The sequence below is a fragment of the Amblyomma mixtum genome, chromosome 5 (genome assembly GCF_055824585.1).
Source record: "Amblyomma mixtum isolate Tamu chromosome 5, ASM5582458v1, whole genome shotgun sequence".
Taxonomy (NCBI): Eukaryota; Metazoa; Arthropoda; class Arachnida; order Ixodida; family Ixodidae; genus Amblyomma; species Amblyomma mixtum.
The window spans coordinates 133,081,232-133,103,227 of record NC_143016.1 but is presented as its reverse complement, the minus strand read 5'-3'; the positions used below and the strand labels follow the sequence as shown (position 1 = coordinate 133,103,227).

The 21,996-nt window shown below is 46.7% G+C and overlaps 1 protein-coding gene across 1 annotated transcript; it reads left to right on the top strand.

Moving 5' to 3' along the window:
- Nucleotides 1-12,484: 12,484 nt before the first annotated feature.
- Nucleotides 12,485-16,298, top strand: LOC149343763 (uncharacterized). The gene is made up of 4 exons (XM_089542466.1): nucleotides 12,485-12,533; nucleotides 13,386-13,398; nucleotides 13,497-13,537; nucleotides 16,051-16,298. The coding sequence occupies exons 1-4, from the start codon at nucleotides 12,485-12,487 to the stop codon at nucleotides 16,296-16,298; spliced, it is 351 nt and encodes a 116-aa protein (XP_089398592.1).
- The last annotated feature ends 5,698 nt before the right edge of the window (nucleotides 16,299-21,996 follow it).

Sequence of the window (21,996 nt, the reverse complement as noted above, 5' to 3'; positions counted from 1 at the left end):
CAGCATGGGCAACGAAGTAAAGTAATTATCAAAAAAAAAGCTTGTGGCCAACAAACGGCGGGATTCGCTCCGCCAGGTGCGAAACGATTGCACCTGTCACACCATATCGCTGTTTTTCACTCTCATTCAGCTTTGTTGTAGACCCCTGGTATACCAGAAAATCATAAATCAGGCCGGACTCCCCGCATAGCATGAATACCTTCACACCCCAAGGGTGAGGCTTGCCCTTCACATATTGTTTTATGTCCAAACGGCCCTTGAAAGGAACAATCTGTTCATCAATGCACAGATGCTCCTCTACATCGAGGTCGTGGCACCTTACTTGAAAATTCTTGAGCAGAGGTCTCACCTTCCAGAGTCTGTCATTGGTGTCTGGCTTGTTCGCATCAACAATGTGAAGAGTGTTGCGAAGCTTCTCGAAGCGATTGCGCGACATCTCGCATGATCCTATGAGAGCAGTTCTCATTGCAGGCTTCCAATATAGGCGCAACCTCGGATATTTCAGGACACCCATTGTCAGATGGAGAGCCACCAGTCGGCTGATTTCATCTTCGTCAGTGCTTACACACGTGCCATACTGAAAAACCGAGTACTGATTTGTTTTCTCAGCAAGCTCAGTAAAGACGCTCTTCGGGACATAACGGCTAAAATAACTAAATGGTGAGGGTATGTCCCCTTCGATGTGAAGGTCTTCGCAAGCTGCCCCTTTGAACAGAGTCTCTGGCACCTTGAAAGGCTTTCTCGCCCATCCGCTTGCCATTGCTGGTGTGTTATCATCTTCCGAATCAGCTTCTGAACTACTACTCTCGCTCTCCTCGGGGGCTCCAAGCGCATCGTCCCCCTCGTCACCGCTGCCGCCAGACTCACCGCACTCGTCTTCCACGTCTGACAAATTACCATTGTCCAGTTGTTGAAAGAGTCTATCTGTGCATTCTTCCAAGCGTCGTGAGCGTTTACCATGGCTCGAATAAAATAAGGCCGCCGGTATCGATGCACCTAAAAATATGAAAGAGAACGCGGATAAAACGACAAACGCATGACTTGCAACCACTAAGCCCTGATGTCGTCAAAAGTGGACATGTAAACAAAGGGCCACTGCAGAAAAAGTGTGCAGGTTAGGCCTATAATTTTTCGCATGCCGCCTACGCTAACAGTAGGAAATAATTATCAAAAATATCACCCGCGAATACTCGAGACTTCAAAATTTATACATTGTGAAAATCGATACTTACCCGAAGGCTGCTCCGCCATGGTACGAGTGAACACTTTGTCGTCACCTTCTTGTCAGCGTGCACAAAATGCTCTGCTGCTGATGGCAGTGCCGATAGGGCTCTCAGAGGAACACCCCACAAAAATATTATTGGTTTCAGTTTCGGTTTTACAAGTGAGAATTGCGTTTTATTTTGTGGGATCAATTGACGACGCCAATGCCGAAAGGGCTATGCTCCTCCCACAGAGCGAGGTTCATGCAAACAGCTCCGTGGAAGAAAGGCGAAACGTGGATTGGGAAGCAAAGTTGTGGCCACCAATAATTTGTTTTATCGAAAGCAGCAGCTGCAGGCAGTAGCAGTCTATTCGGATTTCTCTAAACGAAAAAAATATCCTGATATGATGCTTGCCGATTATCACGACACTGGCGTGAAAGGTAACCGAAGGCTGACTTTACCTTTCTGAGCTGTTGGGAGCAAAAAGATTCGGTTAGTTCTCTTTTAAGTTGGCCATCGTGTCTCCACCGAGTCCCTGTTTCATTCAAGTGAGCAATGAATTCGCTTGGCTACGTTCAAAGAAAGGACGTGTTCAAACACAAATACCGAACGAAAAGGAAAGTGAGTTACTTACTGCTTCATAGTTCACAAGATGAAATAGAAGTACGTGTGTCGCCTACCTGTTGGCTTGCTTGAAATAGTGCTGATGAACCTTGATATACCAAACAGAAGAAATATTTTGTTTCTTTAGTACACGTGCAGCCTGGTTGGGATTTTTTATTTGCAACGAATTTTTGACAGGTCCTGATTTAAGATGTTTTTTCTTCCAAATTAAATTTTCATTTGCAGCCTCCGCTTCAGGCAGCGCCTGTCATTTTGGCCAGAGCTGTTTTTAAGACAGCTTAGGCAAGTGATGACATAAAATCCCGCTGTCAGCGCGTTACACTATTGGTGCCGGTCGGGCTCTCTTTTATTAGCGTCAGTTTCAAAGTGTAGCCTGTTACGCGATCGCTTGTACGCTCCCTGGCTCGCGCTTTTCCCCGTCTTTAGCTGCGACTCTGGGCTCAAACTCAATCAAGTCAATCTCTAGAGACGCACCCATGCCTGCCGCTTTCTACGATTGCCGCCCAATTCTGCGAAACTGCTACAGTAGGCTACATGCCGCCCAGAGGTACCCGCGGGGGACACAGGGAGTGTGTGCTAGGTGGTGGTGGTGGTGAAAACTTTTATTTTGTGAAAAAGAGTTTGGGAGCCACAGAGTGACCCCGCTACATGGTCGGCGTCCCTAGTCCGGGACACCGCATGACGAGGCCCCGTTTCTCGCCCGTTTCACCAGAGCCCTTTGGGACTCAAGCGAGGAGCAGTTGAGGAGGGCAGTCTCCCATGCCTCTCTGGAAGGGGTAGGGGAAGGGGGGAGGTGGGGATTTTGAGTACATGCCCACACCATGTGAAAGATATCACAGGTCTCCCCACGGTGTGGGCATCGCCCATCCGTGTTAGTATCGTAATGTTTTATTATTGCAGGACAGAGTAGAGTACCTGTCTGCAGGCGCCTTAAAGTTCGCTCCTCCGTCTTACTCAGCCCTTTTGCCGGGGCCGGGAAAAGGCGGTGGTTGTCGCTATAATGTGTTAATATTTCTCTGAATCGCAGCAGCGGCTGGTTAGTCTCCGAGCCAGAAGAGCTGGGATGAGGAGCCCGGTGAGTAAGCGCTCGGGCAGCCGCGTCAGCGGCCTCATTACTTCGCAAGCCCTGGTGGCCAGGAGCCCAAATGATTCGTTTGGCTGTTGGATCAGTGGCAGTCCGTCGTAGAATACAAGCAACTAAGGGGGAGATCTGCCCTGCCAAGTAATCTTCACATGCTTTTCGGGAGTCCGTGATGATTAGTCTCGAATTGGCGTGGGCGGCAACAAGCGCTATCGCTACTTCCTCGGCCCGCATTGAATTCGGGGCTCGAAAGGAGAGTCCATCAACGTGCATTTCCTGGTGAACGACAGCGGCCGAGTAAAATCCCGAGGGCGATGGCCCTGCTACGTCTACATAATATACACCGGGTCGGGAGCCGTGTTGTCTCTCAAGAGCCCGAGCCCGCGCTTGTCGTCTGTTTTCATGCATGTCGGTGTCCATGTTACGGGGGAGCGGGGAGACCCAGAGCATATGGCGCCATAGTACTGGGTACGCTCCGCCTCCTCTGGAGTGCAGTCGTGTTGGATGTGTAAGTGGTTTAGCAGGCGGCGCCCAGGAGCCGTCTGCCTGAGCCGCGTGTATTGGTTCACGAGGTGGGCCTCCCGCAGCTCCTGGTAGGAGTTTAGCACCCCCAATGCCTTGAGTTTGGCATTAGAGGTAGCCACCGGGAGATCCAGGGCTCGCTTAGTTGCCTTGCGGATGATGGCGTCTAATCGCGCCTCGTCTTGCTTAGTAGTGCGGAGATATGGCACGGCGTAGATGATCCGGCTAGTCACGAAGGCATAGACGAGCTGAAGCGCGTCCCTGCCCCGCAGACCACCCCGCTTGTTGGAAACGCGGCGGATCATGCGCCCTACCTGTTCGCCTACTCTCTTGAGTTTCGCGATAGTGGAGTCCGGTCTGAGTCTCTGGTGAATGAAAAGGCCCAGAATACGGAGCTCCTCCACCTCTCTAATAGGACCTCCTGACTAGCGACGCTGCCGGTTGGCGAGCGCGCGATAATGTCAGTGTGCAAAGAGGGTGTTTATTCCAGACTTTGATTGGTTCAGACTGGAAATCTGGGCCCATTCGTTTCCTAGACATAATAGGCAATATATATACCTTGCTCTGCCAATCACGATACTCGAGGATAGCATCATCTAAACAAATCTAAATCTAAACAATGGGAACGTGTAAATATCTTGCGTAGCAGTGTGAGCACATTAGCATATCAAAGCCGCTGTAGAGCACTAAGATTACTTAATTTTATGGTACGAAATCGTGCATTCACTATGGTAATTCGCGGTGGAAACATCAACCCCACCGTGAGGGAAGACAGGGAGGGGGGGGGGGGGGGGAAGCAGAATGTCATAAAAAGTGCTGTTGTGGAGGGCTCCGGAATAATTTCACCAACCTGGAGATCTTTATGAACACTCGATTCGCACAGTATACGGGTGCCTCTACGCGTTTGAGCTCCATTGAAACGCGGTCGATGCGGTCGGGTTTGAAGCCAGTTCCCCGGCTCGGTAGCCGAGCGCGCTAACCACTGATACGATGCGGAGGCAGCACAGCTGCACAGACCGGTGAATAAAGGGACTGGGGACAGTAGTGTTCGGCTTAAGTACTTGAATAGTTTAGACAATCATTAGCAGGAAAAAAAAAGTTTTTTGGTTTCTAATATTGCTTATTTATTTTATTGCTACATACTGTAAATCCCACATGGGGTTATAACAGGAAGGGCATAAGCTGAACAGTCTTAATAAATACGCACAATAACACACAGTGTTGTGTGAGCATGATGCTTAGCAAAGAACACAGGAACAAAGTAAAAGGTTCTAAACTTTCAAATACTCGGATCAGCAGTTGAAAGGCAGCACTGAACAGAAAACAAAAACTGTAAGCCAATGATTCAGCATTGCCAAAGTTACAGGTAAAAAGGAAGTATATATATATGTATATATATATATATATATATATATATATATATATATATACACATACATACATACATACATATGAGAGAGAAGCTAACAGTCACAGAAATTATTTATTTTGTGGTGTCGATCAATTTAGAATATTCCTGAATATTCTATCGCTTAAAGCTAATTCATTAGAAAAGCAGAATAAAAAAAAACCACAAGCCGCCGGTGGGATCTGAACCCATGACCTCCGAATTCCGCGTCCCCTGCTCTACCGCTGAGCTACGGCGACGGCTGTCAAATCTTCTACTTTCGTCGGTATATATGTTTACAAATAACCTAGCCTTGAGAATGTTCGTCAGCGCCACCGCTGTTCTTAAGCGGCGGACGTAGCACGTCCTGAGTTACCGCTGATGTGACGTAGAACGTCATCGAACGGCGAGGGTGGAAGCTGTGTGAGAACCCTGTTATGCTTCCTATGGCGTCAAGGCTGCCAGAACCGAGGCCCTCGCTACGCAGTTAGCCAAACAAGGGAAGGAAAATGAGGGGCTCGTTATAAATATGAGAGAAGCCAACAGTCACACAAACCAAGGGACACAGGGGATTTTCGAATAATTTATTTATTTTGTGGTAAATTGGCAACCAGGTAGGCTTTTGGTGTTTTTGTCAAGTGTAAGTTCCACAAAAGGAATGTCCCAGCATTCGCAGGCTATCGCCAAACAAGCAGTAGTGGACTGTATATCATTATTACTTTTTTAGCGCTGCAGCAACACTGTTTCACAACAGGGATCGGCACGTTTAGAATGACCTAGCAGTGCTTATTCGACATAGCAAGAACGTATCGAGACACTGGGACTCTCCTGATACAAATTTTGTTAAGAAGGCAGAGTAATTACGTGTGTTCAGGCAATCCATACTCGTTGGTCGGGTGTCGCAGGCAAAAGGCACTTATAGCTTTTTATCCACTCTCTAGGCTATAGCCATCAACAGGAAATAGTAATGCAACTATGCAAGCCAGCACTGCTAAGGTTTCTGCCATTTGGAAACCGTGGACGGCTTGTTCTTAAGCAATTAGAAAAAATTCTATACAGTTGCTATGTAAGGTTTAGATCAAGTATTTGATGACGGCAATCACATTGATATAGCGCACCTTTCATCAGTCCATGTTTTAATTCGGGAGGGCGACCTGACTCGTAGGAGAGTTTTTTTTTATTACAGCTGGGGCAGCAACGAAAGGCGTAACGTTAAATCGCGATCTACAGGCGCAAATAACCAGCCCTAGATAATCTCCAGGCATATCTTTAATGACGTGTTTTTAGAATTGAGAAAAAATGTAAAACCACGAGTGAACATTGCGTAGGAAAGCCTAGAGTTGCAATACCCTAAACATTCATTGCTGAAAAACAAGCTACTGATATTAGCAACTTTAGAAAGCAGACACGAATTTAATTAGAAAAAGCAAATCTCCTGCCGCAATTGCAAAGAACTATATTAGGGCAGTCAGCATAAATGCATGGTTGCATACATTCCCAGTAGCACAAACGGGGCTCGGAATTGCGGGCCCTCGTGGGCCCGACACGGGCAGCCCATGGAAGCCCGATGTGGGATATGTGCGCGACTTGCAACTCGGCATCGCGCGTGACCCAAAGTGAGCTTGCTACATAGTACCAGCAGGGAACCCCTAAGGTCTGCATGCATAAAAACGATAAAGGGGGCTATCCTCGGTCCTTTGTGGGACCCATATGGGCAGTATGGGGCTTCTCAGAGGGGACCTCCAGGAGGGCTTAGGCGGCACTGCAGCGGGGACCCACATGGGCTAGCCCAAGTCCGGCCCACGGGGGCTAGCCCAAGTTCGGCCCAAGGGCAAACACACATAGAACAAGAAAGAGACAGACACACACCAGCGCTAAATTCAGCGCTGGTGTGTTTGTCCTCTGTCTTTCTTGGTGTGTTCGCGCTGTTAAACCACCATAGTGAATCTACACTAATTAGCCCAGTCAGGACTTCTTCCACAGGCAAAACATTCCACTTTGGCTTCTCAACCGGTTTTCCTTGGTACGATAGTTCCCCCGCCTCATTTCTTCTCCTTGTTAGAGACACCTCGGTGCGCGCTATCTTTTGCCCATCGAAGCAGAAACACGAGCTGTGATGCATTCCGGGAAAGGTCTATTGGACAGTCGCAGGTATTAAGCGACAGCTTAAGGAGCTCGTTCAGGTGAAATCCCGGCTCCGCCCATCGGAAAAAAAACCCAATTCCTGTAAATAGAAAAAGAAAATAGGCCCACTGCGCCAGGTGGGCAATTCACGCGTATGCCATGAAGGTTTTTTGTTTGTTCTTTATTCCCGTAGGCCACGAAGGGTAATTGCTTCAGGCGTGTTTGAGGGACACCCACTGAATTCGTGGTCGGGTGTACGGCTTAGTAACCTGTGTTTGGAATGTGTTCTGCTCTGACAGTAATGAAAAAAAAATATTGGTGTGGTGTATGGGAGCTTAACGGCCCAAAGCGAATCAGGCGATGAAGGACGATTTAGTGAAGGGCTTCGGAAATTTCGACCACCTGGGGTTCTTTAAAGTGCAGAGACATCGCACAGTACACGGGCCTCTAGAATTTCGCATTCATCGAAATTCGGTCGCCGCGGCCGGGATCCAACCCACGTGTTTCGGGTCAGCAGCCGAGCGCCGTAATCATTGAGCCACCACGGCGGAGCCAGACAAATATTAATACGGTAATTACAAGCCAACAATTGGACGGAATGAAAAGGGGTGTTATAGTGCTTCACTGTACTGGAACAAATGGCGTGTATGTGTAGAAGTGGCGTAGCATCCCGTGCTCTGTAAGCTAGATAAGCATTGATGATAGGTAATCGATCATTGGGATTGTAATCGACGATTATTATTGCTAAAGTGATTGGGGACTGGTAATCGCTAAGAAATACAAAGAGGAAAAAAGAAGAAAAGGAGCTACCGAGAATCTCACGCAGCGGAAGTTGTACGTCACATTACTTAAATAGAGATAATGCGTGCAAAAGAAGACAGCGCGAAAGAGAAGGCTCGGACAAGCCAGGCGACTCATGACGCCTGGCCCTGATCATTGGAAATGCTCAGTATCGTGAATGCACCTCACGCCTTTCGTATCTGAATCAATATTGCGTTGCAAATGTGTGTCGTAACATTGTTGGTGTGTAAACAGGTTGTTCGAACGATTCGAATGCTTGCTGGGTCCCTCCTTTATTTACGGCACATTCCGCAGCATCGATGCGATGCGATGCCTCGAGCCGCTCCCCCTCAGGACGCTCGTCGCTGATTGCACTCGCACGTATGCACCATATGCCTGTGTAAAGAAAGAATACACACAACAAAACTAATTTTCGTCTTGTTACCGTGAAGGACAATATATTTCGGTATGTAACTGAGAGAAAATGTTTCGGTATTTTGGCCCTCTACGCTGTGCAATCTACAACTGGCTGGTTTAAAAAAGACACTCTACAACTAGAAAGTTTCTGTTGACGCCGAGCATATAACCGAGACGGCGGCAGTACTCAGACAACAGAGTGATTTCAAATGCGTACTTACGTCCTAGCAGCACGACGTCGCCGTCATAAAATCCGCCTTCACCGCCGCGGCCTCCACCGCTCAAATGTCAGTAAATGTTACTGTTCACCACTCTCGTCTTTCGGAGCGAAGTTATTCAACACTAAGACAAGGACGACAGGGTTCCACTGTACTTGCACTGGACATACGCATGGAAGGCGATGTCATCTTCGTTCGTGATTGATCAAGACACACGAGAAAAGGCACAAAAAACTGTATAGCACAAATTGACCGAGCACTAAAAAGTGAACCCAACCGCAGGAGAGAAGGAAACCTGTTCCAAACAAACGCAGGAAAGGCGGGGAGCACTTCTGCATAACGTCACCACGCAGCGACCGGACACAGTGAACAAGTAGAATCGGAGCCCCCTCTCCACTTCATGGAAGTTTCGCGGGGAGTGTGGTCGGGAGGGTGGCTTAAAATGTTCGGTAGTGGGTTGTAGAGTGAGCGCCTCCGTGCCATTTCGGGGAAGGGGGCTGGGAGGGACAAGACAGACACAGAGGAATCCTCGGGGAAGGAACAAAGGGAGACAGAAAAACCGCGGTCGAGCAGGTTATTTCTTGACAGTCGACGCAGGGAAAGCAGAGAAGGCGGTGGTGAGAGGAAAGAAAAAAACTTGAAAAAAAAATTGCACAAAGACTGGTTACTCCTGCGACGTTTCTAAGGGAATTTATGTTTTTATTTTGTTCTCTCTAGCACTGTACCTTTTCGCTAGCCCGAATTCTCGCCCTTTAGGGAACACCCCAATCTGCTCCGTTGAGTTAATCATTTCTTGTTCGTCGATAGAAATGTTCTCGGCGATTTGTGATTAATATCTCTTCCTGATAGGGTGAAAGGTGGGTCCGCTCGCGATGGCGCTTGGCCAAGTTGCGTTATCAATGTGCAATCACTTGTCGAAGAAGAAGCGCAAAGAATGCCTGCATAAAAACCAAGAATTTTGTGTCTTCATCGATGCGTCACTACAGGCTGCTTCTGGCGTACATTAAGAAAGCTGCTGCAATGAACGCGACAGTAGCAAACCTTTTGCAGCCTCTGGCGCAGTCGCCGGAGACTCGCTATGTCCATCAACCAGTGATGAATTCCATGCGCCACATGTTGCATGGAGACGACGAAAGCGCTTGCAGTGCTGGCGTAATTGAAGTGCATTGAAACAAGGAAGAAACCTTATGCTGGCAGCTTTCTCCGCGGCGACCGTAGCACACCAGAAAAAAATGCAATGCGATCAACGCAAAAAAAGCACCAACAAAACTCAGAAGCGGGTTCTTTTGTTATTACGACGTTCAAAGAGCAGCTCTTCGTCAGAGTGAAACGTGCAAGGTCTTGCTATTTGGGCCCGCTTAACCCTTTTACCGCTGGTGTAGGATATGCAGGCAGACTAAATGAGACAATTTCAACTCCTCCCGTGTACAACTAATGTACGTGGGACTGTCGATAGGTGTTGCCCGGCAACTCGCTAATGGCGCATGATGTTTCTGCACTGTGAAGCCCAGAGTAATCTGCGCAGCATTTACGAAGGATGCTGGCGGATACTAGCCGTTCGCCCGCACACACTGCGTCTTTTGCTACTACGCAGCTCACGCTTAGGCATTTTCTACCAGATACGTACGATACAGGCGGGGAAGATGTTGGAATCGCAATTGTGTCCATGCCTAGCCCATATATTTTCTATGCAGGACCCATGTAGTCTACAGGCGGGAATACTGGTGTTAGCCCACATACAGCCCATTTGGCTCCGTCAGTGGGCTGCACGGGGAGCCCCTGTTGGGTGTGCCCGCACTTCACCGTCATGTAGCCCCACATTTATGCACACGAACTGCACGCAGCCCATTCTTACCCCTTTCATACCCGATTTAGATTATTACAGGCGGTGCAGACGTCCGAATGGCAAATGTGCCCATGCCCAGCCCACGCGGGACCTTCGCCGGTGTTGCTAAGGCAGCCCAAACTGCATGCCTGAACCGCTTCGCCACTGTGAAGCCCATAGTTTAGCCCCTGTATTTACTACGCGGGACCCATGTAGGCTGAAGGCGGCAATACAAGCTCTTTGCCCACACAAAAACACTGCAGCTTCCTCACGGTGGTGTACGGGCAGCCCCTTTTGGGGTTGACCGCGCTTTACCGTAATAGAGCCCACATCCTAGCCCGCCTGTATCTGCGGTAGGACCTATAGGTGGGCTGCCCAGTCTGTTTAATACCATGCCTAGTCATCGAGGGTCCTATTCAGGCATGAAGTGGGCAGCCCCAGCGTTTTGTGCCAGCACTGCGCCCCCGGCGGGCCCATGTGGGTTTATTGCAGGCAGCCACCAGCCCTCATTGCCCATGTCGGACCCGCATGGGCCCGCCACCTTGTGCTACTGGGGAGAAATCTCTATTCGTGACATGCAGCTTTAAAAATTCATCTTCCGTTCATTGTCCTGTTCGCTCTAGGCATGTATTTCAGTTATCAACCGATGCGTCTTGTCGGGCTTAGGGCACTGACATTTTCTGTATTGTGTTGTACATATTCTCGTCTAGTTCCTTCTTTCGTAACTTAATAAGTCTCGAATGGAATTTCAGCCCTCCTCTCCCTCTTTGTGTCTGCGGATAAGCATAATATCTGGCTTTCGCAGTGTGCGTAAATGGCCGATATTAATGTATGCACTTCGTGGCATGTGTTCGCACCAAGATATAAAGCCGACAGCTGACGTCATCGCACGGAAGAAAGATACACACACCCTTTGATACTCAGTATAAAAACGAGCAGAGAACTGACACCGCATAGCGGCTGCTCCGAAGATCACTGGTGAGTAGCACGTTTTACTTTTGATAGTAGTTAGAGTATAGCGGACTCTATTCCCTTTAAGAACTTGTACAAAACGTCGCAGAGAAATGTTCCATCCGAATTAGCCCCGTTTTTTCTGCCTTAGTGTTTTCATGTGGCAACTGCATTTCTGTTTGTGTTTGAATCACTACTGTGTAATCTGAAGTCTTCCCTCATACCAGCCAGCTATATGCTATTCGCAACCATTATCCTGTTGATTTCTCTTTACACGTTTGTGTTTCTTCTCTCGATATTTTAAAGCAGATCTATGCTTAGTGCTTCAGAAGGTATTTATTTGTATTACCAGAATGTATTTTATGTATACTGCTACGCGCCTTGTAGATCTCAGTTGACCTTATATCATATATACGTTTGAAAAGCTGTTTCCAGTTACACAGGGTACATTGTAAATGGAGGACATTCTGAATAAATTTGATTTGTAGATGAAATGACTTACAGCCCCGAGTTTTCTAGGATCCGACAAGTATGCGAAACGAAGCAAAAGGTGCGCATTAAAAGATATTTTTTTCCTATGTTAAAAAAACAGCCAAGAACAAGAATTAAATAGGCTGATAGATAAATCCAAACTACGCAAAATATACCATGATGAAGCAATTTTAGCTTTCAGCCGAACAGACACGAGCCGCATTTACCATTTTATAATGGATAGAATAAATGAAATTACTTGAGAAAGAAATTAACATAGAAATATTGCGACAATTGTAATGAAAACAGAAGTCACTTCTTGTTTTTTCTGCTGAGAGCATACGATGGCATTTATAATGGTACTGATTTCTAGTTGTACTTTGAAAGTGGAATGTGGATGTTCATTTCAAATCTGAACTGTATCTCTAGAAAAGAAAAGCTCTAGCGATAAATTTCAGTCTGTCTAGAAATTGCTGGGTTATCAGACATTCCTTTGAATCACGTGTTTCAGTTATTCGTTTAAACTGCCAATGTTGAAAAACTTGCGACCTTGAACGTCAACCTTCTCCGGTGCATGTGAAACATTGCAAGCGTGTTCTGTTAATCTTACAGCATGGTAAAAGCAGGAAACCTTGCCTTGGGATTCGGCATGCACGGTGAAAAGAGTGAATGCTTAACGTATTTCTTGAAACTAATGAGCCAAGGAAACTTTTTTTCATTGCAGTGAACTTTGAATCATGATTTTGTAACAGGTCCAACCAAACATTACGCTTTAACATTGTGAAGATATGTCAAATGCAAGCTCTTTAAATTTAAACTCGGCACGTGTCCTTCTCACGATTTATTTCTTATTTGTTGGTCCATACAGCTAGCTTCACCATGAAGACCTGCCTGTGGCTCACCCTCATCTCTCTCATTGCCGTTGCTTGTGAGTATGCAGAAATGTTCTTAGGGATTCGGAAAATTTTCGTTTCGCCGTACCAGTCATGCGTCATACCTACTATGAGAATGAAACTAGCATTTATACGCAATGATCGCTTACTATGGAATGGCTTTCTTTTCAGTGGAAGCTTGCTACTTTATAAGTTAGCAATATTTGATCGAGCGCAAAGCCGGATTTTATTCCTATGAGTATCAGTAAATTAACCAGAAGCAAACGTGAAGATTCAAAACGCCAGAAAACGTGCAAATACACCGATAGTGGACATAAGTACAAGTTCTTCTGTATTTAAAATAGTTGTGCGCAATCAAATGTCTGTAATGATCGCAATTGGACGAAATATTTTCGGCCTTTGCGTCACACTTAAATGGCGATGTTCCTTACGAAGGCGATCCTTCAGCTGAATGAGTAAAGGTTTAGACGCTGTTTGGAATCACCACTGGTGCTGCATTTATTTATGAATTCAGCCTGGAGCAATAACTATTTAAAATGTGGAACTTACCTGTAATGAGTGAACACAGATAAGAAAGAGAGATTAGCTTGGCATTAAGTGCCCATGTTCAGACAAAACCGCTTAAATCATGTGCCTTTTTCTGCGTAGTTGCGCAGAAAAAGGTTGGAAATATCCGCAACTCTGTGAATAAGGTTTCTTTGAGTACTGAAATATCCGGTTTTTATCTAGTACTCGCTAGTTCAAAAGCTTGTGGCAATATTTATTTTGTGTTTAAAGCTTTTATCACCTATGATGGAAAATATGGCTTTTATGCATTTCTAGAATTTTACAATTCTGAAAAATTTATTAATGCCTTTTTTCTCATATTTCTTTCATGCGTGATGAAGATGGAGCTACAGTGTAAGTACAGTCGTTATTATCGCCATTGACAACTATTCTATGCACAGTATTTCGAAGATATATAACGGAACGATTCTGTTTTCCCTTCCTTTCAACAGAGCCCCGAAAGTGGACCTCCAAAAACCAGTTCTATCGAAAGGTGAGAATCGCTTCGGTCGGAAACGAGCCGTGAAAATTCCACTGGCAAATAAACCGTCTTCAATTGGCAAAAAGAAAAGAAAGCCTTAACGTGCCTAACGCATTAATTGGCAATACGCTCCTATTTGCGATACAATTCCAAGCATTACCTATAGATCCCGTATAAAAACAAGTAACTTTGGTATCAGCGAAATTATTCTGGTTTAAATAAAGAGAATTTCCGGACCACACTGCGCAGGCTAGCTTTAATGACAGAAGAAGAGCATAGGAGAACTCTTTAGAAGGAACACTGCCGCTGATATTATTTCACTAAAACCACGGAAGTAGCGCACAATATGGGGCCCCTTGTAGGTGTGGCCTGTGTGTTTGGGTATAGGGGAACCCCTCTAGTGTCTTATTTGCCTATCTTGGAAACATGTGGGCAATTCCAGATTGGACTTTTCCCTATGAATTGCACATGCGTCTCGTATTACGCTCTAGTTCTAAATTTGCCTCAATTCTTACATCAAGGCGACAAGAATCCATTCTGGGTTAATTAACGGCAGACGCAATGTAATTGTGGGAGTTCTGCTGAAAACATCTGGGTTAGCCCAAATAGGGCAGCCTGTACAAATGTATTATCGGACCTCCAAGGGCAGTAGTGCGTCTGGAAAGCGAGCGGGTCTGCATGATCCTCAGAAAAGCCTTTTCTTTTTGTACTGAGGGCATATAGGACGCTAATGTGGGCTTTACGCACTGAGAACCTTAGCGAGAACCTGAGAACCTCAGGGCCGAAAATGGGGCGTATCAAAATTGTGCTGAAAAGTCTCTCATATGGAATTCATGTGGGACGGTGCCTTGCAATTTCGTGGCCACATGGATCTGAAAGGGGCTAAAATAGCAGGTCATCTGAGGGCAGTCCACACGGGGCCCATCCGGGCACCAGCTCTAGATCCCGCTTGTTTCCCAGATGGGCTCACCACACGGGCCCCACAAGGGCTCCCCACATAAGCCTGAGGCGGCCACAATTCAGGCATGCTTTCTACCACTTGAAAATGCTTAATTCTCACGACATTAGATGTGCTGCTTTAAGAAAGTAGCCTATATACAAATAGCTCAAACACTCATGGAAGCTGTCAGTTGTTAGAAAAAATAGATTTGGTGTTATCTCTGGAATAATATGAACGTGGCTTACTTTACAACACAGGTGGGGAAAATCCGTTGGAAAAAAAGGAGAAACTATGTCGTTCACTAAAGCATATCAAGTAATCGATTCTTGAGCGGTCAGGAGGTGTTTTTCTCATTCAGGAGATAACTTTACAGCTACATGGTGTTTCCTTGTCCTTCACTTGGCAGCGATAATCTTCGTGATGTTAAAAATACATAACCGGATATTTTTCTCACCGTTCAGATTGCACGATCCTTAGAATATATTCTAAACCGCGATCTTCGTGAATGTCTTATGCGCCTGCCTAAATACAAACATATTTCTTGTGTGTTCATTTCTTTTCCTCGAAAATAGAAACAACAACTTACCGGGTTTATTAATCATGGTCGGTATCACAGGAGTCCCCTTTGGGAGTATCAGTTAATTTATAGTGTAGAAGAGGTGAACTTTAATTTGAAGTATAAAATATGCAACGATCACAGTACAGTGGTGAGCAGCCTTGTCTAGAGGGCTTGAACAGTGCGCACTTCGTAACAAAACCCGAAATCAGAGAGCACCCCTCATTACAGGGCAAAGTTTTCGTGCCTGCTTTGTTTACGAGGCTATCTGGCGCTACTTCCGTGCAAGCGTTGCAGCTGGACCCTAGAGGCTGCCACAAAATTTAGATTTGTTTGCAGGGAAGTGCACCGCCCGAGCGTTTTAGTCAAGGCTGCTCACCACTGTACGCCAGCATTATCTGCACCTAACGAATCCGTGTATGTGGGGCCAAATTTTGTTCACATCAGCTGTGTGCTCCGTCTTATACTTGCCGTGTCCTGCTATTTTATTATGCCGCAGTCATCGTCATCATCACCATTTTATTATTTTGCTTGCCTCTTCATCTTCACATTATGAGGAAAGTTAGTTATATGGGGTTTTATGGCGCATAAGCACATTATGAGGAAAGATAAGAACGCTGAGCTGAGTGTACCTTCTGCGGACACTCCTGCAACTGAGCACATATATTATTAGGCCTATTTTCACATCATTGTTGTGATTACTCGATATACGTACGCTTCGAAAATACTGCGTTTCCACAGTTACAAGTATTTCATTTAATAAACCGAACACGTGGCCACCCCGTTTAAGAGAAGTGTTAATTAATTCTTTGGAGAGAAAGCTGCAGCGAATATTTCTGTATTACACCTGGACACCTTAAATCAGATGTACCATACCACTACCTAAGCCCCCTGTCTTAGGTATCATAGAACGGGTGATAGCTTTGCACTGTATCTGCTTCCAGACTTAGTAATTGGCTTGTACAGAAGAATATGCTCTTTTAATAAAATCACGAATAAATATGCACGTAACATTTACCTTCCCTGCAGAGGATGAAGCTGCAGTGATGCTGAAGGCTGGAAAAAGTCTGGAGAGCGTCGGCCGTCTCCTACGAGGCGATGCAAGCTTGACCAAGGAAGAGCAAGAAGAAGTGCTTGAGGTGTTGAGTGTTCTCACGAATGGGGAAGTTGCCCTGAGTGGTGAAGACGCTGAGTACTTCTGGCCCCTTATCGTCAAAGGCGTCATCTCGGGAGCCGTATCACTCGGAATCCACAAATTGTTCGAGAATCTGGGATAAGCGAAGATCGTCGGAAATGCCCAATCTGTCCCAACCATGTTATCTTTAACAACACAAAAATAGAACTGCACTGAGTGTTGTTACTTGTTGAAAGTCGCGTCAAATATACTGCTATTCTGCTAATAGTATGTCCTCGGTCTTTTTTTTCCCTGTCTCTAAAGTGTTTATGCATGTTAACGGGCACCCGCAAACGTTTCTTACTTGTAAGCGGTCTACCTGCAAAATAAAATGGGTAAATTGGTAAAATGGTTTTTGAGGAAAGGAAATGGCGCAGTATCTGACTCACATATCTCGGCGCCGACCTAAAAAAGAAGATAGAGAGGAAGAGCAGCCTTAGTAGAGGTCTCCGGAATAATTTCGACCACCTGGAGATCACGGGCGCCTCTTGCGTTCCGCCTCCATCGAAACGCGGCCGCCGCGGTTGGGTTCGAACGCGGGTACTCCGGCTCGGTAGACGACCGCCTTAGCACTGAGCCACCGCGGCGGGTGCAGAAATAAAGTGCTTAACTCTAAATATGCATGCGGGGTAACATAAGAACTTTTTATAGCGGTTAAGAAATGATAATATACAAGCAGCACGATTTTTACTCGATTAACTCATTCACTACTATTAACTTGAAAAGGAACGGCACAAACGCAAACAAGCACACTGATAGCAAAGTAATGACCGTAAACAGGCAACTAAATCACCTTGAAGCGAAGAATTGTCAAGCATGTGCTTGGCTACAGTTCCGGAGGACCAGGGTTCGATACTGGCAGTAGCGAAGGCATTGCAATGGAGGCGAAACACAAAAGGCGGCTACGCGTTTTTAAGGCCAGTAATGGTGAAAAGTCCTCATGCGAACAAAATTATTCTGCACACCTCCACAGCAGCTGCTGTTTTGGTGTATTATTTCACTGCTCCTAATTCCCTTAACTCTGAGCGAAGTTTCGATGTTTAGCAAAGGCGTGAGACCGTTACTGGGCCAATTTATTTTCTCAAAAGAGGGGCGCCTGCCTGACAGATACTTTGGAAGCTGTACACTAATGCACAACTAGGGTGCGAACTACATGTAGCAGCATATCTTATCGTGATTGCTCTTAATAGCCGCTCCGCAATGTTCTCGCTTTTCTCTCTACGACACAGCCTTGGAGTCTTGACATTTCATCATTCAACCCCCGTACACTCGACAAGCCATGTTAGGGTTCCTATTTGTGAGTAAAATCATTAATGCGAAATTATGCACTATGCTCCTCCCACAGAGCGAGGTTCATGCAAACAGCTCCGTGGAAGAAAGGCGAAACGTGGATTGGGAAGCAAAGTTGTTGCCACCAATAATTTGTTTTATCGAAAGCAGCAGCTGCAGGCAGTAGCAGTCTATTCGGATTTCTCTAAACGAAAAAAATATCCTGATATGATGCTTGCCGATTATCACGACACTGGCGTGAAAGGTAACCGAAGGCTGACTTTACCTTTCTGAGCTGTTGGGAGCAAAAAGATTCGGTTAGTTCTCTTTTAAGTTGGCCATCGTGTCTCCACCGAGTCCCTGTTTCATTCAAGTGAGCAATGAATTCGCTTGGCTACGTTCAAAGAAAGGACGTGTTCAAACACAAATACCGAACGAAAAGGAAAGTGAGTTACTTACTGCTTCATAGTTCACAAGATCAAATAGAAGTACGTGTGTCGCCTACCTGTTGGCTTGCTTGAAATAGTGCTGATGAACCTTGATATACCAAACAGAAGAAATATTTTGTTTCTTTAGTACACGTGCAGCCTGGTTGGGATTTTTTATTTGCAACGAATTTTTGACAGGTCCTGATTTAAGATGTTTTTTCTTCCAAATTAAATTTTCATTTGCAGCCTCCGCTTCAGGCAGCGCCTGTCATTTTGGCCAGAGCTGTTTTTAAGACAGCTTAGGCAAGTGATGACATAAAATCCCGCTGTCAGCGCGTTACACTACTGGTGCCGCTCGGGCTCTCTTTTATTAGCGTCAGTTTCAAAGTGTAGCCTGTTACGCGATCGCTTGTACGCTCCCTGGCTCGCGCTTTTCCCCGTCTTTAGCTGCGACTCTGGGCTCAAACTCAATCAAGTCAATCTCTAGAGACGCACCCATGCCTGCCGCTTTCTACGATTGCCGCCAAATTCTGCGAAACTGCTACAGTAGGCTACATGCCGCCCAGAGGTACCCGCGGGGGACACAGGGAGTGTGTGCTAGGTGGTGGTGGTGGTGAAAACTTTTATTTTGTGAAAAAGAGTTTGGGAGCCACAGAGTGACCCCGCTACATGGTCGGCGTCCCTAGTCCGGGACACCGCATGACGAGGCCCAGTCTCTCGCCCGTTTCACCAGAGCCCTTTGGGACTCAAGCGAGGAGCAGTTGAGGAGGGCAGTCTCCCATGCCTCTCTGGAAGGGGTAGGGTAAGGGGGGGAGGTGGGGATTTTGAGTACATGCCCACACCATGTGGAAGATATCACAGGTCTCCCCACGGTGTGGGCATCGCCCATCCGTGTTAGTATCGTAATGTTTTATTATTACAGGACAGAGTAGAGTACCTGTCTGCAGGCGCCTTAAAGTTCGCTCCTCCGTCTTACTCAGCCCTTTTGTCGGGGCCGGGAAAAGGCGGTGGTTGTCGCTATAATGTGTTAATATTTCCCTGAATCGCAGCAGCGGCTGGTTAGTCTCCGAGCCAGAAGAGCTGGGATGAGGAGCCCGGTGAGTAAGCGCTCGGGCAGCCGCGTCAGCGGCCTCATTACTTCGCAAGCCCTGGTGGCCAGGAGCCCAAATGATTCGTTTGGCTGTTGGATCAGTGGCAGTCCGTCGTAGAATACAAGCAGCTAAGGGGGAGATCTGCCCTGCCAAGTAATGTTCACATGCTTTTCGGGAGTCCGTGATGATTATTCTCGAATTGGCGTGGGCGGCAGCAAGCGCTATCGCTACTTCCTCGGCCCGCATTGAATTCGGGGCTCGAAAGGAGAGTCCATCAACCTGCATTTCCTGGTGAACGACAGCGGCCGAGTAAAATCCCGTGGGCGATGGCCCTGCTACGTCTACATAATATACACCGGGTCGGGAGCCGTGTTGTCTCTCAAGAGCCCGAGCCCGCGCTTGTCGTCTGTTTTCATGCATGTCGGTGTCCATGTTACGGGGGAGCGGGGAGACCCAGAGCATATGGGTACGCTCCGCCTCCTCTGGAGTGCAGTCGTGTTGGATGTGTAAGTGGTTTAGCAGGCGGCGCCCAGGAGCCGTCTGCCTGAGCCGCGTGTATTGGTTCACGAGGTGGGCCTCCCGCAGCTCCTGGTAGGAGTTTAGCACCCCCAATGCCTTGAGCTTGGCATTAGAGGTAGCCACCGGGAGATCCAGGGCTCGCTTAGTTGCCTTGCGGATGATGGCGTCTATTCGCGCCTCGTCTTGCTTAGTAGTGCGGAGATATGGCACGGCGTAGAGGATCCGGCTAGTCACGAAGGCATAGACGAGCTGAAGCGCGTCCCTGCCCCGCAGACCACCCCGCTTGTTGGAAACGCGGCGGATCATGCGCCCTACCTGTTCGCCTACTCTCTTGAGTTTCGCAATAGTGGAGTCCGGTCTGAGTCTCTGGTGAATGAAAAGGCCCAGAATACGGAGCTCCTCCACCTCTCTAATAGGACCTCCTGACTAGCGACGCTGCCGGTTGGCGAGCGCCCGATAATGTCAGTGTGCAAAGAGGGTGTTTATTCCAGACTTTGATTGGTTCAGACTGGAAATCTGGGCCCATTCGTTTCCTAGACATAATAGGCAATATATATACCTTGCTCTGCCAATCACGATACTCGAGGATAGCATCATCTAAACAAATCTAAATCTAAACAATGGGAACGTGTAAATATCTTGCGTAGCAGTGTGAGCACATTAGCATATCAAAGCCGCTGTAGCGCACTAAGATTACTTAATTTTATGGTACGAAATCGTGCATTCACTATGGTAATTCGCGGTGGAAACATCAACCCCGCCGTGAGGGAAGACAGGGAGGGGGGGGGGGGGGGGGAGGGGAAGCAGAATGTCATAAAAGTGCCGTTGTGGAGGGCTCCGGAATAATTTCACCAACCTGGAGATCTTTATGAACGCTCAGTTCGCACAGTATACGGGTGCCTCTATGCGTTTGAGCTCCATTGAAACGCGGTCGATGCGGTCGGGTTTGAAGCCAGGTTCCCCGGCTCGGTAGCCGAGCGCGCTAACCACTGATACGCCGCGGAGGCAGCACAGCTGCACAGACCGGTGAATAAAGGGACTGGGGAACAGTAGTGTTCGGCTTAAGTACTTGAATAGTTTAGACAATCATTAGCAGGAACAAAAAAGTTTTTTGGTTTCTAATATTGCTTATTTATTTTATCGCTACATACTGTAAATCCCACATGGGGTTATAACAGGAAGGGCATAAGCTGAACAGTCTTAATAAATACGCACAATAGCACACAGCGTTGTGTGAGCATGATGCTTAGCAAAGAACACAGGAACAAAGTAAAAGGTTCTAAACTTTCAAATACTCGGATCAGCAGGTGAAAGGCAGCACTGAACAGAAAACAAAAACTGTAAGCCAATGATTCAGCATTGCGAAAGTTACAGGTAAAAAGGAAGTATATATATATGTATGTGTATATATATATATATACATACATACATATGAGAGAGAAGCTAACAGTCTCAGAAATTATTTATTTTGTGGTGTCGATCAATTTATAATATTCGTGAATATTCTATCGCTTAAAGCTAATTCATTAGAAAAGCCGAAGAAAAAAAAACCACAAGCCGCCGGTGGGATCTGAACCCATGACCTCCGAATTCCGCGTCCCCTGCTCTACCGCTGAGCTACGGCGACGGCTGTCAAATCTTCTGCTTTCGTCGGTATATATGTTTACAAATATCCTAGCCTTGAGAATGTTCGTCAGCGCCACCGCTGTTCTTAAGCGGCGGACGTAGCACGTCCTGAGTTACCGCTGATGTGACGTAGAACGTCATCGAACGGCGAGGGTGGAAGCTGTGTGAGAACCCTCTTATGCTTCCTATGGCGTCAAGGCTGCGAGAACCGAGGCCCTAGCTACGCAGTTAGCCAAACAAGGGAAGGAAAATGAGGGGCTCGTTATAAATATGAGAGAAGCCAACAGTCACACAAACCAAGGGACACAGGGGATTTTCGAATAATTTATTTATTTTGTGGTAAATTGGCAACCAGGTAGGCTTTTGGTGTTTTTGTCAAGTGTAAGTTCCACAAAAGGAATGTCCCAGCATTCGCAGGCTATCGCCAAACAAGCAGTAGTGGACTGTATATCATTATTACTTTTTTAGCGCTGCAGCAACACTGTTTCACAACAGGGATCGGCACGTTTAGAATCACCTAGCAGTGCTTATTCGACATAGCAAGAACGTATCGAGACACTAGGACTCTCCTGATACAAATTTTGTTAAGAAGGCAGAGTAATTACGTGTGTTCAGGCAATCCATACTCGTTGGTCGGGTGTCGCAGGCAAAAGGCACTTATAGCTTTTTATCCACTCTCTAGGCTATAGCCATCAACAGGAAATAGTAATGCAACTATGCAAGCCAGCACTGCTAACGTTTCTGCCATTTGGAAACCGTAGACGGCTTGTTCTTAAGCAATTACAAAAAATTCTATACAGTTGCTATGTAAGGTTTAGATCAAGTATTTGATGACGGCAATCACATTGATATAGCGCACCTTTCATCA

What these genes read in the sequence shown, in the direction of transcription:
- LOC149343763 (XM_089542466.1), top strand. Translation starts at nt 12,485, where the DNA reads ATGAAGACCTGCCTGTGGCTCACCCTCATCTCTCTCATTGCCGTTGCT. An exon ending in AAAACCAGTTCTATCGAAAG is followed by an intron (nt 13,538 to 16,050) that starts GTGAGAATCGCT and finishes CCTTCCCTGCAG; the next exon opens with AGGATGAAGCTGCAGTGATG.